Below are 17,322 nucleotides of genomic sequence, written 5' to 3' on the forward strand. Positions count from 1 at the left end.
GAGAGGTCCTTGCTCTTCGTTACGGATTTAATTTTCTCCATCCTTTGGCTGCCAGCAGCTCTGACAGTGGTTTCTTTGTGCGACAAACAGTTCCCAATGGCCCCAGCATAAATGTCTAGTTGTTACTGAAATACTAGAATTTTGCTTAATGCATTCCAAAGAAGGAGGGATAGCCCAAAGTGTTTAAAGAATAGACTAGTTCCACTGCTTAAAACATTCATGCTAACCAGTTTTACAACTGTGAGCAGAGTCCTACCCGATGTAGTTGCAGCTTAGTCCACTATGCATTCCCAGAATGGGGCTTCTTTGAATGAATAATGGCTATTTCATAAAACTGACTTGAATTATCATGCTTCTAACATTTCATATAAACATACACCTCTGCTAGAAACAGGACACTCCACACTATGTAACACCATGTTACAACCGCACATGAATTGCGTGTCTGGGTGGAATAGCAAGTGTGAAATTCAAAGCAAGTGCCACCATTGGCGTTTCACATTTTGCTCTAAAAAACCCAAAACTTATGTTGGAGATACACTCAAATTTAGGAGAATTCTTGAGGGAGGAAATTGTGCATATCCCCCCCCATTTCTGGGCAAAGTCAATCTTGAAGACCGAAGTTTCCCAACAAGCCTTTAAATTTAAAACTGCTTTTGTGAATTAATTTGCACTTATAACTTATTATTTTGAAAAAAGTATCAGGAAATAAAAAGAATTGGGTTGCAATATTACCAGAGAGGCTTCTTTGTTTTGTTTCAAGTTAAACTGGTGAAACTTCATCCAATACTAAAATGTAACCCTGAAGCCACTCAAACAGGATCACGGCTTTACTTCTATAGATAAATAAGAATCCTTAAGATGCTCCTCGCATGGAGGAACTGCCATGTTTTAAGGGGGGGGGAAATATTCTACATGACAGTGGCACACTTAAATACCCAGATAGTTACTCCATAGTCTCTTTTCTCTATAAAGATTTTTTAGAAACCAACACCCAGATATTTAAAATGTGTTATTTCAATACTGGCTGGGGTGAGCACGTCCAGAAGTCTTCCAAGTCACTGCAACTCACTGGCATAAAAACGCCATTTGAATTAGCTATCAGACCGATTATGGTACTTGCTTTTTCATTTTATTCACAGCAAAGTAAAGTTCAGAATACTTTGAAGCTGCTGCAATATTTGAAACAGCTGTTAAATTATTAGATAAAGTTGGAAATAACATGAAACGTAGAACGTCAAAGACATACATTAATATCCAGATAACTCTTGAGAATTCCACTGTGAAGGAAGATTTATCACTGAATTTTGAGTTGAATTGTAGAGTAAAATCTGCTTACATGCACACATACACACATGCGTGCGACACAGGATAAGCTGGAGTGGAACGAATGATATTGTATAGTATTGAAAATAGAAAGTGCTTCCTATAAAAATAGACTAATGTCTCAAAGTGCTTGTAGTTCGTCAGTGATTAGAAAACATTCTCTACAAGTTTTTACACTTATCTTACAGTGACTTTCAGCAAGTTTACTTACGAGGAAAGTTACATATTTCTAATTCCAGGAAGTTGGCTATTCAAAGCTTTGGTCAGCTATTGTGAGACTGTACTGCTCGCTCCGTAGTACAAAATAACCCCTTTAAGGCTGCTCATCTCTCCTGCCCCACCACGTAGCAGGGACATGCTCGCACGCACACCCAGCACCCAGACAAGCGCTTATGGAACCAGCGGGAGCCAGGTCCCTTAGGTACGTCACTGTAGACTTTCCACACGCCAGGAGCGTTAAATACTCTACAAATCACGCTGAAATTTAGCTGCTTAGTCCCCCAAATGAGACAGACTAAAGCCAAGTCTCAGTATAACAGTTTATAAGGGCTCCTAGGCTTGGTTTTTAGAGGTGGGGGTTTAAGTTGGTCCAAAGTAGCAGGAGAGCCCTGGAGGAAAGCACCACCAGCACAGCACCTTGGTGAGTCGCTGACGCCCACCAGCTGACACAAGAAAAGAAGGATCGCTCAATGTCTTAAGCCTCCAAAGTGCTTTACAGCCATCCATCCAGGGCTCTCAGCCTTCTTCAATGAGGAATAATTACCAACAGAAACATTTACAGTGACCAAAAGGAGCAGGAAAGCGAGGGTCTGCGCTCCCGAAGCCGCTGCCCCCCATGGTCACTCCCTGGAGAAGGGGGCTCAGACCTTCGCGGTGGAGCTGCCCCTGGCTCGTTGGGACAGGCACTGAAAGCCAGGAGCTGGTTTTAAGGCATCGGCATAATTGATTTGCTCAAGGCTGTTGAAGGAGGTGGGGACAGAGGAGGTTAGGATCTAAACATCCTAAACTCTATTTCTATCCAATTGGCCTCACAGTCTTATTCTAATTCCCCTACATTTAGCTATACGCTGGCTTGCTTCCATTACACACATTTCCCAGCTAGTTTCTCCCTACTCCCAAGCATGTTGGATTTAAACCAAACAAAATAAACTGAAAACAATCTCTCTAGTGGTGATGCTCTTTCAAGAGAACTAAGGATGCTTTTTGACTTTCTTAGAAGACCTATCAGGCTGCAATTTTGAAAATAATACGGCGGGGGGGAACAGAAGAAAAACCGTGTTTGCTCACGTAACAAGACAGCAGCCGGTCCTCTGTAGTAACTACTCTCCATGACAGTCTTTTGAGAAGAGTCCAAGACCCAGGTTTGCTCTCTGCCTTCTCCGTCAGTAGTTTCAAGCAGGGTTGGGACCATCCCTGGTGCCCGTGGAGAAGGAGAGGACCAACCCAGGCGCCTCCTCATCCCTTCCCAGCTGGACAAAGGCGGTGGAGCAGCCCTGCGGACAAGACTATCGGTGGCCGCTCTGGTAGGCGTAGGAGATGGGCTGCCGTGCCCCGGGCCTGACCGTGAAGGTGTTGGTGGGTCCGCCGTACTGCGAGCTGCCGTGGGCAGGTCTGGAGGGAAAACAGCGTGGAAAGCCACTGAAAGGAAACTCTTTGTTTTTATTCAATATTGCAATTTTTAATTTTTTTTTCTCCTAGTGGAGCAGGGCAACTTTTGTGGCCTCATGTCTCCATTCAGCAATGCGGGGAGGAGAGGGTGCTGGGCATTCAGGCTGGGAGGAGACCCCAGCCTGGAGCAAGCACAGCCAGGTGTCCAGTGGCACCACACGAGCCAAGAGGCAACGACTTCTCTGGGGCCAGCCCAGCGCCCAGCCCTCCTCCTCTTCAAATCAAAGGTACGCAGAGGACAGGGAAGGGGTCAGCTCAGGGGGACACATACCTGCTGGCTGCCACCACACCGGTGGGCGAGAACTCCCCATTCTGCCCCTTGTACTTGGTGTCAGCCCCAGCGTTGCTGTACGGCGTGGCTTTCCCAGCAGCATCGATGGACGTCCGCCTGCCCTGCGCGCTCGTGGGGCCATTCCTGTGGGCAGAGCTGAGGCGACGGACGCCCTCCCCTGCCGGGGAGCTGTACCCCCCGGGGCTGTAGGCAGAGAGGACACCCGTGCCCCGGGGAGCTGCGGCTGCCCGAGGGTAGGAGCTGTCGGGCTCAGAGACGTACAGGCGCTTCTTGATAAGTGGGCGGGGGTTTGGGCAGCGGCTGAAGTAACCGGCAGAGCTGCTGTAATCTGGGTACTGGGGTGTGAAGTCGCCATTCCTCCTGCTCTTCTCGGAGGGCAGCGGGGCTGGCAGCTCACGGCTGGCCCCATAGCCGCGACCGTAGCCAGGCCACCTGAAGTACCGCGGCGCCTCCGAGCCCCGGCTGGAGTCGGGGAAGCTGGGGCACTTGCAGTTCTCCTCCTGACTTGGGAGGGATCTCTCAGCATCATCTACCTCATCGTTGCTGAATTCAGGAGGCGGAGGGATAATCCCATAGTCCAGCGCCGTCTCCCCATTCTCCTCCTCCTCCTTGGGCACGCCATGGCGGGGCGGCCCAGGCTGGTTCAGCTGCCTGGATTCGAGGAGGCCCCGCAGCAGGCTGGAGGCAGCAGCCCGCCGGTGCCCAGGGAGGCTCGGGGGCTGCGCCTCACCCACTGCCCGTGCATCCTGGCCCTGCTCCGAGGAGCTGGAGAAGGATGGGGGTTTGCTCCGTCCTGCCCCTGCCGTACCTGCCCCAGGCGGCCGGGGCACCACAGTGAAGGAGTAGGGCTTGGACTCGTGGCGGTAGAAGCTGGTGGAGGTGGTGTCTGACGAGGCGCTGCCGAGTTTCAGGGGTGGCTTTGCCCGCGGTACGGCTCCCACCTCACCGCCCTGCCGGCCCCGCTGGGCGCGCTGCCGGGCTGCCAGGAGCAGTGCCATGGGGGACCCCCGCTCCACCCGCTCACCTGTCACAGGGTGGATCAGCACCTCCTCTTGCCCCACTCCTGAGGTGCCCGGTGGGCTTCTGGCTGAGCTTGTGGGGCAGGGTGGTTTGGCTGAGCTTGAGGCACAGGGCGGTTTGGCCGAGCTGGCCCCAGCCCGGTGCACTTTGTACTGGAAGATGGCCGCGTTGGGCTGCGGTGCTGGGCTCTGCGCAGGAGAAATGGGGGGCGAGGGGGAGGTGGGAACAGGGGACTCCTCCACCGGTCCCTGAGGTGTGTCTGGGGGGCTCATGCTGCTGTTGAGGGATCCAGGAGCAGGCATCAAGTTCTCTGTGGCCTTGCTAGTGACAGGAGCAGGATGGTCCTCATGTCCCGTATCATCCTTCTCCACCACAGCCGCTGGTGCTGGGAGAGGACTTGGGGCTGGTTTTGGCAGCACCGATTCACCTGCGTCAGGGGGGCTCTTCCTCGCGTCAGGGGGGCTCTTCCTCGCGTCAGGGGGGCTCTTCCTCGCGTCAGGGGGGCTGCCACCATCCTTGGTGCCCTGCTTCTGGTTGCTGAACCCCAGGACAGGTTTCCCTTCTTTCTTCAGGGACAGCACAGCTTCCAGCTCGTTCCTGATTTTCATCACACTGCGGGTCTGTGCAGCAGGGCTACTCTCCAGAGCGGGGACCACCGTGCTGGGAGAACCCCCCTTGGCAGTGGGGGGGCTGCTGGGCACCTCTTTCTTCTCAGTCTCCCCTCCTGTGGGTAACCGCACATCATTCCTGGCAGGTCCGGCAAGCTGGGGCCCACGGAGACTGGATTCATGGCTGCCGGCACAGTCGGTACCACTCTCTGCAGGCCGGGGAGCAGCTGGCTTCTCCGGTGGCCTCTCCTCCCTCCGTGGGGAGCGCAGGAGGGCCGAGAGCTCATGCCGCAGCCTGTTCAGGTTGCTGGCGTCCCTCCAGTCGTTCTCACAGGTCGGGTAGTCTGGAGGAGGGAGGTCCAGGTCGTTGGCAGAGAGAGATTCGGATTTTGGAGGAGAGTCTCTCTCTGCTGGTTTTGGCTGGGGAACCTTCTCCATCTCAGAGCCTGGCAGCGGGGACTGGCGACTGGCAGGATTCGTCCCATGGCTGAGCCCTGGACCCGGCTTGGGGCTCAGCTGCGGAGGTGTCGGCACAGCCAGCTTCGTGACGGCCTGTCTCAGCGGAGAACTTCTTTGCTCGGCTTCTCCTCCTGCACGAGCCTTGGCCGCGGGTCTTATGGTGAAGCAGGGCGGGAGGGGAGGCCGGGAGTGAGGCTGCCTGGGGAAGGGCTCCTGCCGGATGGGCTCGCTATCCTGCACCGGGATGGAGGAGGAGCGGGCTGGGGCCGGAGGGGGCACCTTGAAGGACCTGGGGAAGGTGAGGTGGGGCTCAGGACAGTGCTTGGGCTGCAGGCTCTCCTTTGGGGCAGCTGGCACCCCAGCCTCAGCAGGGCAGAGCGACCCCTCGGCATCTGCCTGCCTCGTGTTCAGCACTGTCTCGGACTTCCACTTGGAGATGCCGGTGGTGAAGGGTGCTGGGGCCCGGCTGAGCGGCGAGGCACCTGGTGGGGCTGGTGGAATGAAGTCTGGAGGTGCTGGTGTGCTGGGGGAGGACAGGGCAGAGGCTGGAGGTGGTGGAGGTGCCATGGCAGGGGGTGGTGGTACCATCTCAGGTGGTGGCGGCACCATCTCGGGTGGTGGTGGTGGCGGCGGCAGCATTTCGGGTGGTGGAGGGACCGGTGAGGCTGAAGGTGGTGGTGCAGGTACTGGTGCTGTTGGAGGGGGTGGTGGGGGTACCGACGGCGGTGGAGGGATGTCTTCATCCAGGTCATCCCCCTCGAGAGCCTGTGGGCGCAGGTCCCCCACCGAGCTGTACATTCGGTAGTTCCCATTGATCTGGGAGCCAGAACCTGCCAGGAAGACCGAGAGCACAGCAGCGTGAGCACCTTCTGGCAGCACTGTGACGGCCAGCATCGCCTCTGGCCAGCTATCCTCCTAGGAAACCAGTTTATTTTGCTCAGCAGCTGTCTAAAGCTTGCTGAACTGTAACAGCCACTATGCCTCACCCCTTAGAAATGAATTAATTTTCAATGACTTAAAAGAATAATTAATAGTAGACTCCATTTTAGCATGAAAGTCTCATGATCAGTCTGTCTGCTCCAGAGCTTGGTACACACATGCTTCCTTCCCCACAGGCACAGTACTGCTGAGCACTTAGCACCATCCTGGACTCAGCAGAGAAGATCCCTTACCAAGAGCTGCCTTTTCCTCAAAGTCTTCTGGCACTGATGGTGTTGGCACAGCCACCCCGTGGGATTCTTGGGCATTCTGCAATAGTTGAGAAAACAGAGCTGTTAGTTTTATGCCCAAGGTATCAGAGCAAAGCGCTGACAAGCAGGCCCTAGCCTGCACAGCTGGTAATTTGTCTACACAAACAGGAGCCAAAGGGATCCAGGGCCGTTTCTGAGACACAGAGGTCCCTGCGGTAGCTGCTGTTGATGGTTTTTAAGGGGATGAATGCAGTGATCAAGGTTGCACAAGCCATGGACACAATTCCCCTGTGCTAGCCAGGTGCAGAGGGGCTGGAGAGGAGCACGGCTATTTCACATCAAACTTAGGTCTCCCCAGCCCACAATCAGCAGCACCAGTTTCTCCCCATTCACGTACCAAGCAAATATAATAGCTCCCACGGGTTTTGTGGGCATTGCTCTCCAGCAAGCGCTGCCAGCTCACGCCGCAGTCACGTACACGCCACGCTGAAGTCGCAGACAGACTTCCAGCTTTTTGGGAAACTGGCACCAGCATACCTGAACACTCTGGGGAAAACAGCTACTTGTGTGGTTTGTGTTTCACTGCCAATTACTCCCTTCACATTCACGCTGAAAACTCAGCAGTGCATTTAGCTGGTACAGGACCGTGCAATTTAGCAGCCTACACATTTACGAAGATGCTTACAGCTAGGGCACTTTGGATAATTACAGCCACCCACCATGAGATATTCATGACACGATGACTCACCTGGAGTGCTGACCAGGGCTCCTGCCTCGTCCCCCTGCCAGAAGCAGAGAGCCTCTCCTTTCCTCCAGTGACTCACTGCTAAGATTGCTCTGCAGAGGGACTGGAACTGCTCATGAAACCTACACTAACGCACCCATGTCCAAAATACAAACGGATGCTGAATCAGGCTGTCAGCACAGACCTAAGTGAGGCAGCGGACTGGGTTTTCACATACCAGCACTGGGAGAGACCCAGAGCAAGGAAATAACACTCCATGAGCAGCAGAAGCCCGCAGAGCCCATGGGCAGTGGTCAGGGACATACCGCCCCGTTCCCAGCGTCCACCCTGTCGCACTCCTACTCACCCCAGGTAGCTGTTTGCACTAGCTGTTAACAGCCCCTCGTACAAAGGAAGCGTTATCCTACCATCAGCCCCCACCGCTCAGCGTGGTGGTTTTCTGCATACAAAAGCCTAGATAATGATTGAGCCCCCGTGCCCTTTGCCTTTCACTGGCATTATCACTATTTTTACAAGAGATTGCCATAGGATTCCAAAGTCTCCTTGATCAAAGGTCAAGCTGAGTCTATACAGCCAGCCCCATCCAGGGCTCAGACAGCACATGAACACGCTGCCCTGCGCGTAGGGAGTTCAGGAACACAGGAGCTGCTGGGGAAGAGCTGACTTTAACAGCAGCAGCCTGGACTCCTTCTGAAGAGTCCTGAAATCCCCCAGCTTTTGACAAAATAAGAAGAAAATACACATTTTGCTTGCAAAGTCCTTCGCCCTGCAGATGACCAAAGATCCTCTATAACCGCAAGGGAATGAGACAGTTATTGGTGAGCCAGCAGAGAGTGAGTGGGAATTCACATTCCTGGGATTGTGCTGATGGAGAAGCCAAAGTCTGCTAAGGCATCAGGACAGATCTGTTAGCGGCAAAACATCAGACTGGGTGAGCCTTCCAGCCTCATCTGAGACCTTTTTACTGGTCCCAAAGATACAATACACGGCAGAGGAAGATCCTTAACTTCAGCTGAAAGCCAGAGGCAAGACAAAGGCTAACAAGAGGCACTTCGAGAGCCAATAATAAAATTGTCCAGAGCAATGAGACACCAAAAACCACAAAGGAAAAAAAAAACCAAACCAAAAACCAGCAGTTCCCATTTGCTCTGGAAATACATTGCTGCCAGTCTCCAGAGCACACTGAGGAAACCTGCTCATTTACAGGGAAACAAAGATGTCTGAGCACTGAATTGAAAGCAACATATGCATCACATGTTTGGATAGGAGTAGAAAGGGAACGGCAGTTGGAAAAGATCTATGCAAAGTTGGAGGAAACAGTCCATATTTCATAAACAAGTAGTAATTTTGGACATGTCATGTTAGCAGGTCCTAAAAACTGGGCAAGCCTGTTTCACACCAAAAAACTTCTGTTGCAGTTGTTAATGCTCAGCATCTCTCAAAACCCACCCATCCTCACGTCATGAGCTGGCTCTTAAAATGGAAAGCATCTCCAGTACGCTGCCAGTCTGCAGAGATGACTGGAAAGATTGCTTCCCTCTGCTGTGTTTGCTAGGGGTGTGACAGCCCAGCCAACCTCCCGCTGATTCAGAGCGGGCTGCGCTTGGGGTGGTGTGCCAGGAACCTGCATTTCCAGTTTGTGGTACCTGCATCAGATTTGCGTGTGCCGAGGATCCCACTGGGGGGAACTTTCACTGTAACCACCAGGAATTGCTTTTCAGTGCTGGAACAGAGTTAGATATCCCCTGGCCCCTGCGGAAGGCAGCCTGCCTGTCCTCACAGTCCCCAGCTCCCTCCGTCTCTTGGGAGCCCACACTTCCCACCCATTAAACAAGCCAGGTTTGAAGCTCCCTCTTACATAAAAGGCACCAAAATACAACTGTTTAGCATCTCAGGGTCTCGGAGAGGACCATATTCTCCAAATATGAAGCACTACCCCCAAACTCCTTGTTTTGAAGCAGAACTAGGGAAGTTTGGCAGTTAACTAAAGGAATTTATCCCCCCCTCCCCAGCTGCCAAAGCTCTGCCTGCACCCGCGGTGCCCGGGAAGCCGGGTGGGCAGGAGGACGTGATGATAGCCAAGAAGCAGGCAGCAAAGCCCCCTCTCCTGCAATCCCTGCTCCAACTCAGCTCAGGATGGCCAAGGGCCGGGGGTTTGGGGGGGAGAAGGAAGGAAGGAAGCTGCTCGGTGCGGGGAGAGCTGCCAGGCACACGAAGCCCGGCGGGCTGGCTGCCGGGCAGGGTGCGTGCATCCTCCTGACTCACAGCTACGCTTCTCAGCCTCCCGCCGCACAGGAGAGCGGGTGGGTGGAAAGAAAGGGTTAAGGCGGGAGGTGCAGAACAGCCCAGTGCAAATATGTAATGAGGCAGCAGAAGTGTCCGTGCCAAATCAAATCATAATCAAACCTACTCAAAATAATGCAAATATCCAGCACAGATTGGTCCTTAAAAACGTTGCTTATTCCTACTAATTTCTTCAGTTAAACCTGTTACTCTTGGAGGAGAAGCACAGTGAGAGGGACCCTCACAAGGGTGACTGAGGGGACAAAAGCCCCAGGGCTGGCTGTGCTTCTGTGGGCAGCAGGAGAGCACCACCGCTAAGGTGGCAGCCCTTCGTATTTATCCCAGGGGCATCTGTGCTGTTTTTAACTCTGCCACATACACTTCCACTAGTAAAACATCTGAAAGCTCAAAAACTATGCAAAAGGCCAGTTACACCCTAAAAACCTCATAATACGGGGTGCAAGCTGTGGTCATGCACCCAGGCCTGTGCTACTGGAGAGGAGTTTCTCAGGCACCAGTCCTACGGTTACTCAACTGGGAGCCTGGGTGAGATTTTTCACCCGCTGTGATCTTTCGGAAGGCATCACAGAGGGCACAACCCCTGCGTAACCCCATAACTTCCTAATTATGCTCCCAAACAGATAAAACTCCCTCTCCCACCCCAGTTGTCCTCCAAGTGACACCTGCACAACCCCGTTGACTCCTAATTGCACCCTGGTGACAGCAGACCAGCCCATTTTCTGCTGAAGGTGATGGCTGCTCTAAAGGACAAGGATGTACGAGGAAAAACATCCCTTGCTCTCAGAGAGGATTTCCTTGTCAAGACCAAAGGCTTTTAAGTGTTTTACTGTCTTCACTGACCTTCAGTGACCTGCATCTATCACTTCAGATCTAGCTACTGCCATCACCAAAATATCTCTGAGCAATCATGCACTCCGCTGTTCTCCTTAGGGGATAAGACCTTTGGAAAGGTGCGTTACAAGGGGGAGGAAAGCTTGCTCAGCACACACAGCAGCACACTCTGGAGTCCCAGCTAGGTGAAAGCCACCTCCAGGCCCTCTGTGGTCCAGCTGTGTTGGCACTTGCTGCTGCAGTCCCTGCATCCAGCTGCTGCTGCAGCACTGGCAGCTCTGCAGGGAACGATTTCCCCTCATACAGAGACTGGAAAAATCAGCCTCTGCGCAGACACCTGCTGCATCGCCTCCTCGTTCCTCTGCTGCAAACAGGCCATGGTTTTGCTATTGCTCTCTCCAGCAACATGCCTGATCCAGAGAGATACTGCCAGCAGCGGTTAGATAAAACGCAGTGCAAGTCAGATCTATCATCTACATGCTCAGCAATTTTTTTTTTAAATTGAAAGTACAAGTCTGATGATGCTTATGTCTCTCGCCTGAGTATCTTGCCTATGTCCGACACAAGCCTTGAACTCAGATCACCTCCTAATCCCTCGTATCCAGCATTATTATAGAGTGGTTTTGCTTTTCATTTATTTTCTTCCCTCGGGTAGAGGATGAGAGCAGCAGCCAGCCCAACTGGTTCTGGGCACCAGTTACACGCGCTGCCGTAACAAATCCCAGTGACGAGCCGGATACTCACAAGGGGTAAGAAAGTCAGCAGCGGCCGGACTCTTGGACGAGGTTTAAGCGTTGCTGTGCCAGAGTCAGTCACTGTCCCAAAGCGATTGTCACCATAATACACTTCAATCACATCACCTGCAGGGAAGAGAAGACTGTAAGCAGCAGCACTGTGTTTGAGGCAACAGGAAAAACAACATTGGGCACCACCTAATTTTAAAAAATGCTGTGAAGAATTTGCTGTATCAGCTCCCAGGAACGGGCCAAACCCATCAGATTCTGAGGAGTATTTGGGTGTTTTGGAGCTGAGTTGAAGATGGGGGAGAAAGGTCCCGGGTGAGCAGGACCCCCGGGCAGGCGCTGGCAATGCTGGCACACACCTGCAAGGTGCAGAGAGCCTTCCCAGAGCTCCAGACACTGGAGCTAAATGAGCACAGATGTCAAAGTCTAGTCTGAAAGGCTTATTTCCAATGGTAGCTAACTTAAATTTACCTCAGGAGGGTCAAAAGTTAGCACAAACACTCAATTCACTCCCCACCCAGATCACGTTTAGGGAAGGAGAATGCTTCAGGAGCAAGTGAAGTGTCTCTTTATAGTGCCGCGAGGCTCCGACCCCCAGGAGAGCGGGAGCGGGTCCAGGGCAGGTGCCCAGAGGCGACACAAACCAGCTCGTAAGCACGGGCAGGATCTCATCTTGGCTGGAATCGAGGGGGAGGAGGCAGCAGCAGAGTCTGACCACCAGCCACACCAGCTGGAGAGAGCGCTCCTGCCCTTCCTCGCCTGCCCACCGCTCTGTGGGCAGAGCGGTTGCATCGAAGCGCAGTTAATTACAGGTTCTTCACTCAGCCCTATCACGACAACAGGTCCTTGTCACTTATGCAGCGGAGAGGGGCAGCGGAGGTGCCCCTGACCCCTGGCTGCCCGCCGGCTTGTGCCGAGCAGGACCGGGGCGAGCGGAGGGGAACACCTCGCTGCACCGCTCGGACACCGCGATGGAAAATGGACACGCAGGGGCTTCCCAGGGAGGGTTTTCCCCCTCTGTGTATTGCTGCCAGCGGCTGAGGGCAGCGGGATGGAGGTGCCGCAGCTGCTCTCCCTGCTGCGGACAGACACCGCCAGCGCCCGCAGCATCCTTCTGCTTGCTGCCGGAACGATTTGTTTCCGACCCCAATGCAATTGGCACTGGAGGACAAATCGTGCTTGTCACAACACTCTCGCACTTCAGCCTGCCTCATGGAGAAATGCTCTGAACGTCTTCCCACAAAACACTACTACTAATGGAGACGCTATGGCAGAAAGGAGTCACAGAGTTACAAGCAGGAGAAGCCATCAGGTACTCCTGGTTCCCAGCCCTGTGCTTTTACCTTGAACCACACCTTTTGGGCAGGTTTGTTTCTGACAGTGAATAAAGCTCATAAAATTAGCTTAATTACGTTCTTTGTGTCTGATTAACAGCATGAATTAACAAGCAGAAGCATTGAAGCATGTAAACCCCACCTTGGCTGGAAGGAGATACACAAATAATTCGTAGCCAAGGAGACCAACATTAAAGAAAATATGAAGGTTTGAGGAAGGAGGGGGGAAAGCGAGCAAAATGGCTGTGATCAGAGAGAAAACTCTGCAGGAGTGTTCCCACCTAACAGATTTCAACAATGGTTTCAGTGAGAAGAAGCAAACAACCTCCCCCTCTGCCCCAAAACACAAACACCAAAAAGTAAATAGGGTTGGGGTTTTTTTTTGCCCCCACTAAAAAGTTTGGAAGCAGTCCTCAAAGCTGAGCCCGTGCTAAAGCATGAAGCACACAAACAGTTTCTGTCAAGTATCATACGGCAATTAAAAGCGAAGGAGCAGAAAGGTGCAGGTTGTGTAAGCTCCGCACACACACGAAGGGGCTGGGCTGCCTTTCTAAGCCACCGAAACCCACGGGCAGCGCTCACCGAAGCAGGACCGCCCGGCCGAGGAGCCAGTTGTGTCCTGGAGTCCCTGACCGAGGCTGCCACGGCCCCAGCCAGCGTCCCCGCTCCCTCCTGCGTGTCCTTGCTCCCGCACAGCCCCTCGCTGGCCCGAGGCAGACCCTGTGCCCGCCATCCGCTGCCGGACCCGATGGCTGGGGTCCCCAACCCATCACGGACTGCCACGGCATGTAGTGTGGTTGTCACAAAGTCTCTGCCCTCCTTGGACAAGGCAGAGATCGGGCAAGAAGCTCCCAAGGAAACAGTGTTTTACACCAAGTTTAGTGAAAAAATGAGGAGGGCAAGCAAATGCTTGCGTGTGTATTCCCACAGAAGAAAAACACCTCCATGAACACCTGGAATGAAGAACCTGACCACGCCAGGGGCTGGGCATGAGCTACCACAGCCTCTGCTAAGTTATGGGTTTGGAGGCAGATGAATTCCACACAACCTTGAAACATGCCACCAAGTCCAGCAAGCACGTAAGCTTTTCCTTTCTCCTGCCCACTATACCACAAGTTACCGTGGGATCCACCCCGGAGTATCCATCATGCTACCACTGTCCTCACGGTCAGTCACGACTTCCTCTCCCTTATGCCAAACTTCTCCCACTACAAGGGATTCTTCACAAAAAAGACGTTTCCTTCAGCTTTCAAAACACTAATCAGCCTGCGCTTGAGTGTGGTCCTAGCAAGAGTTTAATGCTTCCCTGCCTGTGAGGGGCCCAAGCGCGAAGAGGAGCTGCTGGAGTCCCAAGGACAGCAAAGATGCCAGCAAATTATTATTATTTTTGCATAACCCCCTGGGTGACCCCACATTTGGTGAGTAAGCAGCAAGAATTAAAGCTAATGCAACATCAGAGTTTGGATTCAGACAGCTTTGTGGAGCAGCGATAGAGTAGTTCAGAGACTTGCAATGATGAGAGTTTTATATTAAACAAGACACTAGGTAAACTCAGTGAGAAACTGCATTAAAGATCACAAGGTCTTTGATCCTAGATTACTAAGCATTGCGAACCTGAATGCATTTAATTAAAGTAAAATGAAATGCTTGTAGTTGTGTTTTCTTTGCTAGATAAACAGGACTTGCCTGCTAAGAGCCTGTCACCGGTAAGACCTGTGCTCTGCCAGCTTTGTTTCCTGGAAGGAGGGATCAGGAAACATGCCTTTGGAGGCTGTCAGAAGCAGCTGGCCCCGACTAGACTTTGGCCATTTTTTGACATTCAGCCTGTCCTGGAGACATTTGTGTCCTCTCAGTCACGGCAAATAAAATAAGCAATCTGCAAGAGACGTAATGGAACTTCCTCCTAGTTCAAGGTTGCATCACCTGGAGTAGGCGTAGCAGGTTTGATGCTGGGGTATCCACAGCTCACAGCGAGGAGGCGGCATCAGTCACTATATTCAGGAATCTCTGAGTCAGTGACATGCAAACCTACACCCATTCCACGTTGCTTAACTTGTGTTTACTTTGTATGAAAAACTAAGGTGGGGATTAGCAGAAGCAGTGGACTCCTTTTGGCAGCAGCAACGGCATGAAGCGATGCAGCAAATATTCAAGAAACAAGGCCAGGGATGGGGCTTTATTGGGTGAAGCACCCCATTCCTCGCGACGAGCCCACCCCTCGGCACGCATTACTCCAAACACAGGCACTCCGCTTCTGCGTGTCACACTACGCTACACAAATTAAATTAATAAGTGCCAAGAGGATGCTAAGGAGTGATTCAACAGCTTTTATTTATGCTCAGATTTCAAGGACTCCTGGCTCTTACTTTGCAAGCTGATCCGCACAGCAGTTCCCCACACCTGAAAGGAATGCCTTTGTACTGCAATTGCAGCCACGGAAATCAGGCTTGTAATAAGCAGACACAGCGACTTTTTTTTTTTTTTAAAATCCAAACCACATCAGAGAGAAGCTTGAATCCTCCTCACATTTACGACAGTTAGAAATCAGCAATTTTCCTTTCGCGTTTAGGAGTTGCATGAAACTCTCCGTCACATTTTCATTTTATCTTAGTTTCACCAGCTTGGCCCTCAGGGTGTAACCACCTCGCAATAGCTTTAATGGACAATACCTCACATCGCACAGCTCAGCAAGCAACGCTTCCATTTTTAAGCTTGGAAACGCTTGCTGGAATCTTACAACCACCAAACTTCATCCACAAACTGCTATCTTTTATCTACCTGGCTCCTTTACTATTAATTTGGCTCCCTCCTACATGAGCCTCCAGGGCACAGTATTGCAATTAAAACCACAAAGAAACACAAATAAATCCTGAGGAATATGCAACCCTCAACTCCCCCCCTCGCACACAGCCCTTCAAGAAACAGGTTTACAGGTAAATAACTAAAACCTGGGAAGGAGCGGATCAAACACGGTGTGGGAAAGAGCCACTGGAAGCAATAAAAGAGATTCTCAACTATTTCTCGGCCTGCTTTAGTAAAGTTTTTAACTTCCCGGAGCAGATTGCAGCCCCTGAGAGCAGAAGCTGGTCTCAAGCAGCTGGTGCGGAGCCTTCGCGCCTTCCTCGGAGGGTTCGCTCCAGCTGCAGCCCGCAGGAACGCAGGTTTGAACTTGCACTTTTGTAACCCAGCCCTACCGAACGCCTCCCGGAGTTTCCCAACCGGGCGGTGAATAAGCCACCGCCGCTCCCCGGCCCCGTCCGACCCCTTCGCCCGCCGGGACCGGCCCCTTCTCGAACCCCCATCACGCGTGGCCGCACACAGAGCTCCCACGCTTCGGGGCTCCTCAGCGAGCCCCGGGACACACCGGAGGAAGAGGAGGAGGAGAGCTACTGACCGGTGCCACCCGCGCTGTCCGAGGTCACCTCCTGCGTGAAGATCCAGGGCGGGTTGGTGGCGAAGAGGGAAGCGGCGGCGGGGCTGGCGTGGCGCTTCCCGAAGAGGCGGCTGAAGGTGCCCTGCACGGAGTGATGCTTCTTCATCCTGGCCGAGCCTGGCGCTGCTCGCCGGGCATCCCCGCCGCGGCAGGCGGGCGGGAGCGGGGCCGGGGCCGCTGCCACAGCGGCTGCGGGGCGGGGGCGGACCGGGCCCCACCTTCGGCCCCTCCTTCCGCCCAGGTGCCTCCCGCCGCACCGGGCGCCGCCAGCCCCGGGGCCGCGCAGCCGCTCCCGCCCGGCGGAGGACACCCCCCCCCCCGCTGCCCCCGCGGGTCGTTACAGGCGGCCCCGGCCCCGGGGGGCTTTCCCTGGAGCTCGGCTCACGGCCCGGCCCCAGGGGTCCCCGTGCCGCTGGCAGGAGCCGGGCTGGCTGGCAGGCAGCCCCTTGCTGCTGCTGGGGCGGACGGGACGGGAAAAAAAGAAAAGAAAAGAAAAGAAAAGAAAAGAAAAGAAAAGAAAAGAAAAGAAAAGAAAAGAAAAGAACCGAACCTCGAGGGTCCGCGGGGGCCGCAGTTTAAATGTAGCCGAACATCTGATTCCCCTTAAAAAACCCCGACACGACCCAAACTATCAGTCTTCTCAAGTTGCTCGTACAGTGAACATTTAGGTTTGAGAGGTCTGATCTCTCTCTCACTCTCCTGTATTTTTCTGTTTATTCACCTGCTGCTGCAGTCCTGGCTGGGCTCCCCTGCCCCAAGACTTTCTGCGTACCCGCTTGCGCAGGGCGTTGGGACCTGGCGTCCCTGTCTGAGATCTGCAGGTGTCCTTGCAATACAAGGAAATGTCAGCCGGAGCCAGGGGAAGCTGAAGTGTAATCCTTTCCCTCTGCTGCGTGTGTGCTAGGAGGCGAATTAGCACTGGGTTTTTAGGAAGCATGTTACGAAGCATTAAACTCCCCATGCTCCACGCATACGAGCCCCTCTGCAAATCCCTGCAGGCTTCGGTGGGACTACGCACCACCAGAAACATCTCCCTCCCCAGCGTGACCTGCCTGTTATCAGGGTTTGGGATTTTTTTTTGATGCAAAACCTTAAAGACAGTGGGACTTGAACCCAAAAACAAGTTGTTTCAGGTAAAAAAGCAAGAGTCTAGCATTGCCAACAATTTTCTGTGTCGTACGAGTAAAAATTGAGAGTTAATAGGTAACATTGGTTATTAATAAGTGCTGAGATTTCTGGAGAACTTTAAACCCAAATTAGTTGTCAAAACATTAACTCTGAAACACAGTGCAGGGTAAGGTCATCCTGTCTGATATCTATTTCTATTTCCACCACATTTTGAGAGTCCAAATTATGTAGATTTAATTTT

General features: G+C 52.9%; 1 protein-coding gene across 2 annotated transcripts; it reads right to left on the reverse strand.

Annotated features, from left to right (window-relative positions):
• Positions 1-258: 258 nt before the first annotated feature.
• C25H6orf132 (chromosome 25 C6orf132 homolog) lies at positions 259-16,156 on the reverse strand. Of its 2 annotated transcripts, XM_054803745.1 has the most exons (5): positions 15,915-16,156; positions 11,188-11,303; positions 6,546-6,621; positions 3,266-6,203; positions 259-2,937 (listed from the first exon to the last, which is right to left on the reverse strand). In XM_054803745.1, exons 1-5 carry the CDS (start codon positions 16,057-16,059, stop codon positions 2,832-2,834), a joined length of 3,381 nt encoding a protein of 1,126 aa, XP_054659720.1. In that variant the 5' UTR covers positions 16,060-16,156; the 3' UTR covers positions 259-2,831. The 2 variants fall into 2 exon arrangements, with proteins under 2 accessions (XP_054659720.1, XP_054659721.1); XM_054803746.1 differs by lacking the exons at positions 11,188-11,303; positions 15,915-16,156 and adding an exon at positions 7,312-7,599.
• Positions 16,157-17,322: the final 1,166 nt, after the last annotated feature.

This window comes from Grus americana, chromosome 25 (assembly GCF_028858705.1).
Source record: "Grus americana isolate bGruAme1 chromosome 25, bGruAme1.mat, whole genome shotgun sequence".
Taxonomy (NCBI): domain Eukaryota; kingdom Metazoa; phylum Chordata; class Aves; order Gruiformes; family Gruidae; genus Grus; species Grus americana.

Coding starts and splice junctions, on each gene's coding strand:
- C25H6orf132 (XM_054803745.1), bottom strand. CDS start 16,059: ATGAAGAAGCATCACTCCGTGCAGGGCACCTTCAGCCGCCTCTTCGGG. Junction 6,204..6,545: donor TGAGGAAAAGGCAGCTCTTG/GTAAGGGATCTT, acceptor TCTTCCTGGCAG/GTTCTGGCTCCCAGATCAAT. Junction 2,938..3,265: donor GGTGTGGTGGCAGCCAGCAG/GTATGTGTCCCC, acceptor TTTTCCCTCCAG/ACCTGCCCACGGCAGCTCGC.